The sequence below is a fragment of the Myxocyprinus asiaticus genome, chromosome 14 (genome assembly GCF_019703515.2).
Source record: "Myxocyprinus asiaticus isolate MX2 ecotype Aquarium Trade chromosome 14, UBuf_Myxa_2, whole genome shotgun sequence".
NCBI lineage: Eukaryota > Metazoa > Chordata > Actinopteri > Cypriniformes > Catostomidae > Myxocyprinus > Myxocyprinus asiaticus.
Window position 1 is genome coordinate 44,655,271 of NC_059357.1, and position 14,054 is coordinate 44,669,324.

At 40.5% G+C, this 14,054-nt stretch overlaps 1 protein-coding gene across 1 annotated transcript in view; it reads right to left on the reverse strand.

Annotated features, from left to right (window-relative positions):
• The window catches only part of LOC127452241 (5-hydroxytryptamine receptor 3A-like), a 35,288-nt gene extending 22,343 nt beyond the window's left edge, over positions 1 to 12,945 (reverse strand). The window contains exons 1-5 of the mRNA XM_051717592.1: positions 12,855 to 12,945; positions 12,036 to 12,217; positions 11,893 to 11,937; positions 11,651 to 11,760; positions 306 to 478 (exon numbers count right to left, since the gene is read on the reverse strand). Of these exons, the coding sequence (XP_051573552.1) occupies positions 306 to 478; positions 11,651 to 11,760; positions 11,893 to 11,937; positions 12,036 to 12,217; positions 12,855 to 12,894 (550 nt within the window). The 5' untranslated portion in view covers positions 12,895 to 12,945. The remainder of the gene's footprint in view (positions 1 to 305; positions 479 to 11,650; positions 11,761 to 11,892; positions 11,938 to 12,035; positions 12,218 to 12,854) is intronic.
• Between the last annotated feature and the right edge of the window lie 1,109 nt (positions 12,946 to 14,054).

Consider the following 14,054-nt stretch of genomic DNA (forward strand, 5'->3'; position numbering starts at 1 on the left):
TTAAATTAAGGTAATGAATTCCTTTTTTGAGTGCAGAACCTCAGATCTAGACTAATTCTTTTTATACAATTTTTTTATGAAAAGTCATTATCTACTTGCCCTCATGTTGTTACAAACTTGTATGCTGTTATTTATTTCCATGGAACACAAAGGAAGAAATTGTGAAGAAAGTACACAGTTTCTAGTGATCGTAGTGAAGATAGTTTTATAGCAGGTGAGGAAAATACTGAAATTGAACTCATCTTCACCTCTGCTGCAGCTCACAAATCCCCCCCCCCACAATAATTTCTGTATTTAAGATGTACTTGAAAGCACTGAAGATTGAAGTGTTATATTGCAGCTTTGGATGTCAAAGGGAAACCTGTACAGGTCCATTATACAGGCAGTGGTCAGAGATAAAGCATCCAACAAGAGCACATCCCCGTCATAGATCATCAGTGCATATTGAGACTCCATTGTTGCATACTCTGTCTTGATGCTAAAACAATCATAAAAACATAATTAAGATGATTAAACACAACACTGATTTAAATCAAATCAAAATAAAAAGCCTACACAGACTACTGAGTTTCAATTTTTTTGTAATTTTTTTTTTTTTTAAGTTTGTTTAGTAACAAATCATTTTAGTGTTAATCTGGAGTTATTAAAGAATTACTCCAAAAAGTTGTGATATTGCTTATTTTATGATCAATGGCTTAGTGCAGTGGTTCTCGATCTGTGGTATGCGGAAATAATATTTTTTTTTTATTTCCATATTATTTCTGAATCTAAAACTCAAAAACTAGAGTTTAAAATAAATTGTATTTAATAAATAAACTTGGAAAAGTGCAACAGAATGCCACATGAAGAAGGACTTTTAAATTGTAAACTCGGGCAGAAATCCACAAATCAGGCAAAAATGTTGACACCCTGGGAGATTTACACTGTTAATGATAGACATTTACTTTTATTAAATAATATGCACAAATAAGTGAAAGTTCAGATAGTACATATTAATAATAAAACTTGTTTAGCTAAACTCTTAAGAAATACTTTTCCATAATTTTGGTTTATTTTGTTTTTTTTCATGTGTACTAAAGTTATTTACTGAGAATTAATAGAGGTTTAACTCTTATTATTACTGATGATGTTTTATTGTTTCCATTATGGTGAGTAGTATACTCTTTGGTTAGGTACTTGAACCTCACTTATATGATTTCACTTCTTTCAGCCCAATGCAATAATGATTCAAGAGATCATATTTGTTAGCACTGTGATGGAAAGACAAACATCTTTTGAACCTTTATTCAATCACTGCATATTATGCTATACTCAAGTCAAATAGGAATTATATAACAATGTACTATTTCCATCCAAATGCAGCTCCTGGGACAGAAAGATTAATGTCACACATTAGAGTTGCGATAAAGTGAGCACGCACTGTCTTTGAGAATCGCAAAGACATCAACACTTATCATACAAAACTCAACAATGATGAAAAACAAGTTTTCAGATAAATAGATCAACTCTGAACACTGAAAAACAAATTGCCAATACCGACAACAAAAACTACAGTAGCAACAGCAAAGACAAAACAAGAATACACTGTAATAAAACAACTGCATAATTTATTCAGGCTGCAATGCATCCTGGAAGTCATTTTACTATGCAGGTACCCATCATGCATTACAGCATTAAGTTTTTTATCTTTTTGTTTATTGTCACAACTGTTGAGTTTTATATGATGAGTATTGATTTTCTGTGATTGTTGAGGCTGATTTTCTTTTGGTCGTTGATTCAGTGACTAACTAATTTCACACAAGACACTCATTTGTCACCACCTTCTGGCATCACCAGAAATGGTCACTGAATCAGTAAATGGATTTGAATGAATTTTGGTGAACGTAGTCATAACACTTGAGTCACTTAGATACATTTAAATCTCACAATGCACAAGCACAGAGTAAAAAATTAAATTGTGCACATGCACAATTGTCATTATTGTAATTGATAAAATAATATATAATGCTGCTGGACAGGGCACAGGAGGGAGCGGCACAGAGGACGGAGCCGTGGATGTCTCAGGGGGTGAAGCCGTGGAAGGCTTGAGTGCTGGCTGTGTTAGTGGCTGTGAGCACAGGCAGTGGCAGTGAGCTCAGACAGTGACGGGGGAATGATCTCCGTGGTTGTGGGCACTGGCAGTGACAGAGGAACAGCCTTCGTGGCTTTGAGTACAGGAAGGGACAGGGGAACGACCTCCATGGTCGTGGACACTGGCAGTGATGGGGGAGCAGCCTTCATGGCTGTGAGTATAGGCAGTGACGTGGAGACGACCTCTGTGGTCGTGGGCACTGGCTGTGGTGGGGGAACAACCTTCGTGGCTGTGAGCTCAGGCAGTGAGTGGGGAAGGACCTCTGTGGTCGTGGACACTGGTATTGATGGGAAGCAGCATTTGTGGCTGTGAGCTCATGCAGTGACTGTGGAACAGCCTTTGTGGCTGTGAGAACATGAAGGAACAGGGGAACGACCTCTGGTCATGAGTGCTGGCAGCAACAGGGGAGCGGCCTCCCTGGCTGAGGACAGTGACACTGGGACAGTCGAGTCTTCAGACGCTGGCTCTGGGACGGATGAGGCTTAGAGCGCTGGCTCTGGGATGGACGAGGCATCAAGCGCTGGCTCTGGGATGGACGAGGCTTCGAGGGCTGGCTCTGGGATGGACGAGGCATCAAGCGCTGTCTCTGGGATGGACGAGACATCAAGCGCTGGCTCTGGGATGGACGAGGCATCAAGCGCTGGCTCTGGGACGGACGAGGCTTCAAGCGCTGGCTCTGGGATGGACGAGGCTTCAGGAACAGGCTCGTTGACTGTGGCAGGCATGGGCACTGGCTCATTGACCATGGTAGGCGTGGACGTTGGCTCATTGACCATGGCAGGCGTGGGCATTGGCTCGTTGACCGTGGCAGGCATGGACAAAGGCTCCTCCATCGCTCCCACATTGAAGGCTGACCCACTTAGTCTAAGGGCGAAGTTAATGTACTATGCCAGAGTCCAATTAATTTTGCCACCAGGCATCAAGGAATTAAGAGGCTCATTTAACCTGAAATGAAAAACGACATTAAGTGCCACATCATTCAAATTTACCTCGATGGCCAACTTCTACAGGGTCGATGCTGGTCAGTTCGTTCTGTCACAGAGTGTGTAGAGAGGTGTGGACCCAAACGCAGAGTTCAATAAAACTAAAATACTTTATTAAATAAATAATCACAAAATCCCACGAGGGGGAGAAAACAAACACAAACTACCCTGTAGGGGATAAGGTAATCCAGGACTGGAGCAGAGAAAACCAGGACCAACCGGACCGAACAGGAATGCAAAAGGGAACACAACCGACTAGAAAACAAGACAGAACAAGACCGACTGGATACATGTATGACAGGAAACAAGATCGCAATGTGAACTGGCTCTGGACAGCAAACACAAGGAGACTAAAATAGGGAGAGAAATCAACAGGTTAACTCAGGGCAGGTTATTCAACTGAAACAATAACGAGCAAACAAGGAGGCGGGGTGTGACGTCAGACAGAGAAGCACGTGGTGCTGCAGAAACAATAACAAAGCCGCGTGTTCTCACAAGCAGACAAAACATCCGATTGGCATGAGCGCACATCGCCAAGACAATTAGGCGATATTCACTCATACCAATCGACAAACAAGACGAGAACAGACATTTGCGTGAGAGTTCAGCCACACGCACACCGGACACCTTACCGAAGTGACTGAACCTCAGCACAAACATGAACACAGACGTGACAGACAGACATGAAGACTGACAAGAGTTATCAACGCGAGTGCATGCAGCGAAGATGACACAAGCGCAATGCACCCATGTCAATAACAAACAGAAGAGCGTGCAGCAGGGAATACAACAGGGACCGCACGCTCACACGAAGACAGACATGGGCAAATAATGCCACTGCCCTGTCAGACCAAAACCCAGACTTACAGGGAGATGGGACCATGACAGTATTGGCCTGATGTCACCCCAAATTGATTATCTCCATTACAATGCAAGCAAATGTGTTCTATTAAAACATTACACTGGCTGGAAAATGTTTAATTAATTATTGGGCATCACAGGAACTGTGCTTGACTGGTTCTATCTCTCAGGTCGGTCTTTCAAGGTAACCTGAAGAGGTGGGGAGTCCAAGTCACATCAGCTACTTACTGAGGTACCTCAGGGCTCAGTGCTCAGCCCACTTCTCTTCTCAATACATACATCATCACTGGGACCTATCATTCAACCACATGGGTTCTCTTACCACTGCTATGCTGATGACACACAGCTCTCCTTGTCTTTCCAGCCCAGTGACCCCATGGTGACTGTTTGAATATTTGACTGCTTTCATCTCGGCCTAGATGAAGGAACATCACCTTCATCTCAAACTGGCGAAGACCGAGCTCCTCGTCTTTCCAGCTAACTCTGCTGTTAAACACAACATCAGTGTTAAGCTGGTTTAATTCACAATAACTCAATCCAAAATGGTCAAAAACTCAGGGGAAATCATTGACAACAAAAACAATTTCACCGACAATATCTCAAAAACAGCCCGATCATGTAGATTTGCACATTAGGAAGATAGGATTCTTTCTCTCTGATCATGCCAAACAACTCCTTGTTCAGTCTCTTGTCATATCTAGACTGGACAACTGCAATGCTCTTTTAGCCAGCCTTCAAGCATGTGCAACTAGTCCTCTGCAAATGATACAGAATGCAACAGCATGGCTAGTTCTCAGTGAACCCAAGAGAGTACATGTTACACCCCTCTCTCTTCACTGGCTGCCATTTGCTGCAGGTATCAAGTTCCAAGGCTCTAAAGCTAGCCTACAGAACAGTCACTGTGTCTGCACCAACTTACCTAAAATCGTTCATGCAAAGCTATGTTCCCACCAGAAGACTGTGGTCTGCATTTGAGCGCCGCATTGTGGTACCAATACAAAGTGGCACCAAATCTATTTCCCAGACTTTCGGCTTCACTGTACCTCAGTGGTGGAACAATCTTCCCAGCTCAATCCGTGAAGCAGACTCCCTTTCTGTCTTCAAAAATCTGCTAAAATCTTTTTGTGAGCACTTGACCATGCAATAAAAAATTGCACTCTAATCTCTGTTTTGGCTAATACTTTTCTAATGTAATTGAAACTATGTAATGCAGCACTTTTCATACTACTAGCTCCTTAAGATGAATCGCTTAAGTTGTATCCTAACTAATTTTGTAAGGTGCTTTGGATAAAAGCATCTGATAACTGAATAAATGTAAATGAATGTAAATAATTTAGCTCAAGTGCCTGACCAAATACAACCTTAATTATTATAATAGTTAATGCAAATGAAAATCAGACAAAATCACTAAAGAGATCTAAACTTTTATTTATTCACAATCATAACTTTTGAGCACAAATAATAAAAAAAAGAAAAAAAAAATTTCTGATAATAATAGAACATGGCAACACTGTTTTTAGAGCCATTTCAAACCTCTGCGATCTGCCCATGAGACATTGACAACATATTTTATTTGCAGTTTATTTTCATTTAGGGCTGTTAAGGCATGATCACACATACCTTCTCACAGCGAAATTCCATGGGCGAAGATGGCGTGGGCAGACATTGAGCACGTGTGAAACCAGCAAAAACATAATTGTCAACCTTTTTTTAAATGCTGCACTTTATACTCATTGAGACTTAAGTTAAAAAGAAATTTACAGATAAAATTATATACTTGTCCATTGTGTATATTCAGTGTAGCTGTGTATGAAGCAATGCCCACATAGGGGTCACTGCCAAACCAAGCGACTTCTATTGGTCAACGCGGCGATTTCGGCTTCAAGGTATACCTACTTGAACTTCACGTGAAATCCGGAAGAGGAAATTCTTTGCCACTGGAAGTCCACCACACAAAATTCATGGTAGCACAGATTGCTATTAAGATTAAATTTGCCATAAAAAAAGGCATATGTGACCGCGCCTTTAAGGTTTCTGCTAGTTTCTTCTCTTGTTGTCCTGTTCTTGTTGTCCCTCACCCTTTTCTTCAGTAGACTCTGCTTATTAACAACAAGTGTCATCACTAATGCCAAGTCATCACTTGGAGAGTGTACCTACTTTATTTAATTAACTGTTTGGCTAATTCAACATTCAATACTACACAGAGTCGATTCAACACTGCCGCAGTGTTAGTTTTATGCTCCTGTTGTCTGGACCATATGTAAACAGAGGAGTGTTACTTGAAGACTAGGGATTTTGCTATGTGTAAAGCAAATGCTTGCATTTTAAGGCATTACCCTTAAAAAAAATCTAGAATTCTGACAAACTTGCCACAAATTCCCCACTCATTAGTTTCAGATGCAAATGAGCTTGTGATTCGCTGCAAATGTTTGCCAGAAGTTTGCAGCTCTTCACCGGTAGTGGTGAACTTTGCTGAAAAGGTAATTTGCATGTGAAAATAATGAGTGGTGGTGAATTTGCAGCAAGCTTGACAGAACTCTCGATTTTGTAAAAGTTTTTATCCTCCACAATTTGGTTGCTAGAAGATGTCTATGTTGGCAATCGAACAATGGCATCATTGAAGTGTTGGACTGATTAGGGCCTTGCAACACCATTGGCAAATTACAATTAGCTGCCTAGTTCAGAATGGCACTGACAAGGGAGTCGCCATTTCTAGGGCTCAACAGCTGGGACTCGAACCGGAGACTTTCTTGCTGTGAGGCCTGCCAATCATATCCCAAGGATAAATGCCGGCTTTCCTTGCTCCGGTGACAATTTTTCCACAATTTGACCTGCCCACTCACCCGCAGAATGCTTCCATGGCTCTCTAAACAAGCTGTTCATCATCCGACAAGTTGTTCCTCATCTCAAGTAATGTTGCTACAGCAGCTTTCCATTTTAGCCACCACTGTTTTTTACATTTCTATCTTCCTTTTCCCAGAGCAGTCTATAGCTTGAGGCTGCCTTACGTGCAAGCTGCCCTGGGCTTTCTACCTGTGTTACAATTACCTTTCTCTGTTCGGCTCTTGTCCTCATAACTTTTCCCGGAGCAAACTTAAGCATTGAGACTCCACACCAACCTTATCGAAACACAAGGACATCAATAACTGTGGAATTCTAATTCAGATTTCTTATCATTCTAAAACCTTACATTCCTGAGTCTGATCCGGTCCCGCTCAAATGCCACTGAAATCTCACTACGCATGGTTGCTCATTCAACCATGCACCGGGCACTCTTCCACCCAACTACATAATTTACTCTAACGATATGGATTTACCTCTCACGTCGCATCTCTGGACAAACCCTTCAAGCACACACAGGTGAATCCATTTAAATTCTGCTTGCAACAATTCTTCCTGTACTTGAATATAGCTAAATAATATTGGCCTATCGCATACTGTACAGCCTGAGGAGGACGCGCTCCCCAGATGATATTTCGAATTAGTGGAGCTAAAAGACTCATTGCTGTTGTAAGTGATATCTAATCAGGACATCTCTAATCAGTATCTAATCAGTTCTCTCTAGTTACACTCTAATATCTACCTCTGAACGGCTCAGCCTTGAGCTTGCGTTTCATTCACAGAAACATTTCTTACAATCAAAAGAATGTCGTAGCTATTATTCCTCCACTGGATAAATGTTCCGTTGCTTCGTCGCATTCCCAGATGTTTTACAATTGTTGCTGTGTTTAATTCCCTCGCAATTTGCTGTGGCTTCATGCTGCAGTTGTAGGGGTTTCCCCTCTTAAATCATTCCCAGGGATTTCCCCAGCACCCTTGAGAGATATGCACATGCACACACTTAACCTGTAAGTACGCCATTCATTTACATGTTTTTAAGCTGAATTCTCAGCAGAAATGAGGGTGTGTCAAACAGCTTTCTTCTCATCACTTAAATGGTTCTAGCATCCTTCTGCAATTCTGGAATATGCTATTTTCTTAAGTGCATGTAAACTGGGCCAAGGTTTGTCCTGTTAAACACCAATTGTAGCCGCGTTCAGAATCACAGGCTCCCTATAAGTGTTTACTGCTCCATGCCCCCTACACACTGAGAAGGACATGGTTGTGCAATTTCGATTTCTGACAAATCTGATCATTTGGAATACACTTAGACACTTGAGTCATGCAGATTGACGCTCAGGTAAAATAGCCTATTGTGGCATAACATTTTTTCCCCCAAACATTCACACAAATAATGTTTAATATTCACTAGTATGTCTACATAAATGTTATTAAAATAATTTAGTCGCCATACTCTACATGACCTATGTGATTCAGTATTCCATGAACATGATATTGTTTATTATGTGTCTGTAATTATCCCCAGTCATAAGGACCTGAAGGGGCTCTATCCTCATTCTACTGGACCTCTCTGCTGCTTATGACACTGTCAACCACCAGATCCTCCTTTCAAATATCACAGCAATGGGCATTACAGGAAACACGCTCTGCTGGTTTGACTCTTACCTCACAGGTAGGTCCTTCAAGGTTTCTTGTAGGGAAGCGATGTCAAAGTCTCACCAACTAGCCACTGGGGTACCTCAGGGTTCAATGCTTGGGCCCCTCCTCTTCTCCATTTACATGACATCACTAGGATCTGTCATTAAGGCTCATGGCTTTTCCTGTCAACGCTGTGCCAATGACACACAACTCTGATTCCAGCCTGATGATCCTACAGCTACTGCACGGATATCAGCTTCCCTGGTGGACATTTCATGTAGGATGAAATAACACCACCTCCAACTCAAGCCAGCAAAGACCGAATTTCTAATTTTTCCAGCAGTACATCATAAAATTTTCCATTCAACTAGACTCATCAACAATTACACCATCCAGGACAGCCATAAATCTCAGGGTTATGTTTTACAATCAGTTGAACTTCACAGACCACATTGCAAGAACAGCCCGATCATGCAGATTTTCACTGTATAACATTAGGAGGATCAAACCCTTCCTATCAGAGCATGCTACACAACTCCTTGTCCAGGCTCTTGTTATATCTAGACTGGCCTACTGTAATGTTTTACTGGCAGGACTTCCTGCATATACAGTCAAATCCCTGCAACTGTTCCAGAATGCAGCGGCATGATTGGTCTTTAACAAGCCCAAGAGAAATCATGTCACACCTCTTTGCATCAAACTGTAGTGGTTGCCAATGGCTGCTCATATCAAATTCAAGGCATTGATGCTTGCCTACAGAACAACCACTGGCTCCGCACCCCCTATCTACACTCGCTACTTCAAGTCTATATGCCCTCCAGAAGCCTAAGATCAGCGGGTGAGTGGCACCTCAAGGTACCATCTTACAGAAGCACAAAATCACTTTCCCGGACCTTCACTTCATCTGTTCCTTGCTGGTGGAATAATCTTCTAAACCCGCGCAGCTGATTCTCTAGCATTTTGCCACCTTCAAGAATCATTTAAAGACAAATCGAGCACTTGACCCAATCCTACTAATGCAAAAATCCAGGTGTTGGAGGACAAGTCTCAGTTGTCTCTGCTTCTGAGATCATCAATCCGCACATTTATCACGTGGCTCGTCGTGCATGACACCGTGAAGACTCCACATGTGGAGGCTCATGCTACTCTCCGCGATCCACGCACAACTTACCATGTGCTCCATTGAGAGCGAGAACCACTAATTGCGACCACGAGGAGGTTACCCCATGTGACTACCCTCCCTAGCAACCGAGCCAATTTGGTTGCTTAGGAGACCTGGCTGGAGTCACTCAACACACCCTGGATTCAAACTCATGACTCCAGGGGTGGCAGTCAGCGTCAATACTTGCTGAGCTACCCAGGACCCACAAGAAGGGTTTTTAACAGGTGTATGGTTTCCCAGTCTAGGGTCGAGGTGTAACATAAATAAAAATTTCTGAACACAAGTTTTCCGTTTCTTTCAACTCTTTTTTTTTATTTTTTTTTATTTTTTTATTTAGAAAACACCACAACACAAAAGGAAGCAGAGGTCTTACCTTACTACCTGACTAAACCAATAAACAGGACAAAATGTATGTACAGAAAAAATAAATGGCACTCGACCCCTAAGGCTTCCATGGTGAAGAAATGGATATATACTCTATATACACTATTTACAATTATGGCCGTTCACTTGCCACATAAACAAGGTTCAAACAGAAGAGGGAACAGGTAAATAAAATAAATGTAATCTGTCAATATCACAAAGCTAAAAACAGCTCAACACATATATATCCTCTCTGACACACTGTACTCCCCAACTACAATGCCACACTGACTCAATTGTCCATTGGACATTTCAAATGACGCTTTTCTTGGGAATGACCAATCCGTGCATGCGCCATGGAGCATGTCCAATTACGGCGGAGTCACTTATGAGAGAGAGAGAGAGAGAGAGAAATAACAAGCACAAGAGAGAGATACAAGAGAGAGAGATAGACACATACACACACACAAAGATAGGCAACAATATGTCTCTAGATGTAACAACCCACCTTTGTGAGCAATATTAGTCCACATCATTGACTACGAACATCCAAATTTATCCATCTCAGTTTCCATATACAAGTTAATCTTTATACCAGTCTCCCTTTCCATGCTAATCTTGAATAGTAATGAACCCGTCTCAAAGCAAATTAACCTCCAAGCTCATATTTCAGTCAGGGGTGTGTCTTCATGAGAGCACCTGTCGTGCGGGCTCTTGGGTGGCTGTGGGGATTAGTCTGTTCGGGCATCCTTTTCATTGAACTCCCTCATTTGGACCTTTATGAGCTTTCATGTTTAATATACACCATGGGCTCAGTGTTCTGAATTGAGTTGGGTGATCAGCCATGCAAATTCAGAGGAGGCCTTCCCACAACATAACTCTAGTTACGTGACAGAGATTTTTTCAGTCTCTAAAATTCTAAACACACCCAAGTGTGCCACGCACTGTTTTCTTAAGGAATTCACAGACTATGACTGAGTGACGCTGGCAGAGAGGATCCTCATTTTCACTTGGTAAGATATTCTTCTTTGATGTATGATTGTTGGTACACCTAATTTTTAGAATTAAACCATCGCTAGATTAGTTAATTAATGCAGTTACTGTCACCCTAAATTGTCTTTAGATACGCAAGCCATGCTGATAAGTATTGAAGTAATTATGAGTAAGGGCATAGTAGTGTCCTCCGATGTGGACAGTCCGCCAAATCTATTAAACATAATATGCTCCAAGACTATGAGCTGAACCAGTGAACTTATTGTATGCATGCGTAATATGCATATGTGACTTAAGGGGTTATTGACAGCTGTCATAGAGGTGTCTAAAAGGTTGAGACAGGAACACAGAATCTGTTCTTTCAACATTTTTTCTAGTTTTCAGGTACAATCTACATTTAATTTGCTCACAGACCAAAAATGACACAGCTTTATACAGAGCTCTCTATTTAGAAACCTATTTAGATCACCCACATGATAGATTTCATGATTTTGTTCATCTCAGATCAAGAAAACTGTGCAACTTTTACAGTTTGAACACCGATGCAATGATGTGTTGTGTTAAAAACCACAATCTTCCCATAATCATTCCTATCAATGAAAATGGCACAAAAATAATAAATAAATAAATAAATAAATATACAAAATAAAAAAAAACTGACAAAAATAATTTGCCAACCTTTCAGTGATGCCAAGATATGGAGTCCAAATCTGATCTTTTCGAGCAGACAATGTACGCATTCCACAATAGTCGTCATAGCTCCAGGAAAAGGAATCATCAGTCCAAACCTGCAATGTATTAAGTTATTAGTGATAATGATTCTTGAGATATTTCAAATACAACTTCTATTCTATTCAACATAAACTTTGTAAGTTGGGAAAACCTGTTTGCAGAGTGAGAGAGGTTTTGAATCTACTTACAGTATAAATTCTGACCTGTGTTGAGAAGCTTTGTTCCTTTTCATTCTGTAGATAAAAAGAAATGTTAAGATGACTCTACATCTTCTTGACATCTGATAATGACCTGCATGATTAATAGAAGGTAAATCAAGCTGGACTCATACCACATTTGTGATGGAGGACACATACAGGCCCACATAAACACTGGTATAAGTGTGTGAGCTAGGCACGGGCCGCAGGTTTACCATCTGTATGTAATTCTTATCCAGGTCGAGGGATTTGTAAAGATCCTTATAGGCTGTAGCGTAATCTGAAACATCGCATTCTCCATCAGCTGACAACCACCCTGCACAGATGAGAATTTCTGTAAGACAATCGAACATATTCTCCAAGCACACAGTGAATATCCAATTTCAGAATTTCTTGTTAAAAATGAATCCTTCTGCATTTAATGCAGAATACTTTCTGTAAATGTGTTTTACTTGTGTAACTTTAAGGAGATTCTTGAAAATGATAATAATAAAAAATTAAAAAATACAATCACACTTTATATTAGGTGTCTTTAACTACTACAGTATGTACTAACATTAAAATACATACAATACATTGTATTAACTGTGTAACTACATGTTATACTTCAAAATTCTCACAAGATTCACATTTGCTGATACTGAGGTTGAGGTTTGAGTAGAGTTAGAGTAGAGTTGGGGTTAGCGTTAGGTATTAGGGTAAGGGTAGGGTTAGGTTTAGGGTTGGCGGTAAGGTTAACAGTGTAACTACAGATGTAATTAAATGCAGGTACTTTAAATGTAAGTGCAATGCAACAGCATGCATGTACATAATAAATACATTGTATTAAATGCTATGTAATGCTTACATAGTAGTTAAAGACACCTAATATAAAGTAGGACAACCCCCGCCCCACCAGACGTGAGAACTTACATAAGAAAGATATATAAGAAATATGTAAGAAAGAGACTTACCGACTGAGGCAAGAGAAAACATTAGCCAGTGTTGGTACATGACCAAAAATTAAATCTATTGTATCAGAGAAATTTGTGCTGTAGGATGAGGATTCACTCATGATAAGATTAGTCATTTGCTCATATTTATACATTGTGAGTGAGAAACATGCCCGCCTCCTCTTCAGAGGTGATCCTGGGGACTCTGGGGCCCTAGGCAAAAAACAAAACAAAAAAATGGGCACTTCTGAATGACTCCCTTCTGAATTTTTACAGAGGCCAGATCAATCTTTATTTATTTAGGATATTTATTTAGCACCACACATCCCGGGGTAGTGGAATTTGTTTGCATATCTTGCACGCAATGCCACCATAGAACAGCACAATGAACTTATTATGCCGTCTCCCTGGAGCAAACTGGGGTTAAATGTTACGCTCAAGGGAAAACTTCTGTTTAACTTCTCTGAGCCTTTACCAATACTCATCACACAAAGTAATGTATACAGGCTATTTTTCCATATTTTATTTTTTATTACAATTTTAATATACACCCCACCCCCCACCCCCCAAATGAACTCATTACCTTAACTTAAAGTTTTTACACACAATTTAATGTCTTTCATTCAGAATAAGTCTAAGATTCATTGAGCTAACATTATTTAGTAGGGTTAGGTCAAATTAATGTATAGCAGTTTTAACTTAAACATTAAACACTAACAAGTCTTTCCCTTCTCCCAAAAACACATAAATTAACACTTAATTTCAACATTTACTCTCCCAATCCAGTCCCATGCTGAGCATGCTGGGAAATAGAAATCCACTGCACAGTTTCAGTTAATGCCAGCAAAAATTATTTTTGGGTGTAGCTTCATGCACCACAAGACTTAAAAGGGATAGTTCACCCAAAAATGAAAATTCTCTTATTATTTACTCACCCTGATGCCATCCCACTTTCTTTCTTCTGCTGAACACAAATGAAGATTTTTAGAAGAATATAGAGCTCTGTCAGGTCTTCATAATGAAAGCACTTTGACGGTCCAAAAGTCACATTTAGACAGCATAAAAGTAATCCTTGCGACTCCAGACGATCAATAATTGTCTTCTGAGGCAAATCGATATGTTTGTGTAAAAAAAAATATCAATAATTAAAACATTATTAACTTTTAAAAAGCGCTTCCTGCCAGCAGCTGACGTGAAGCGTGCCATAAGCGTGTCGGTGAG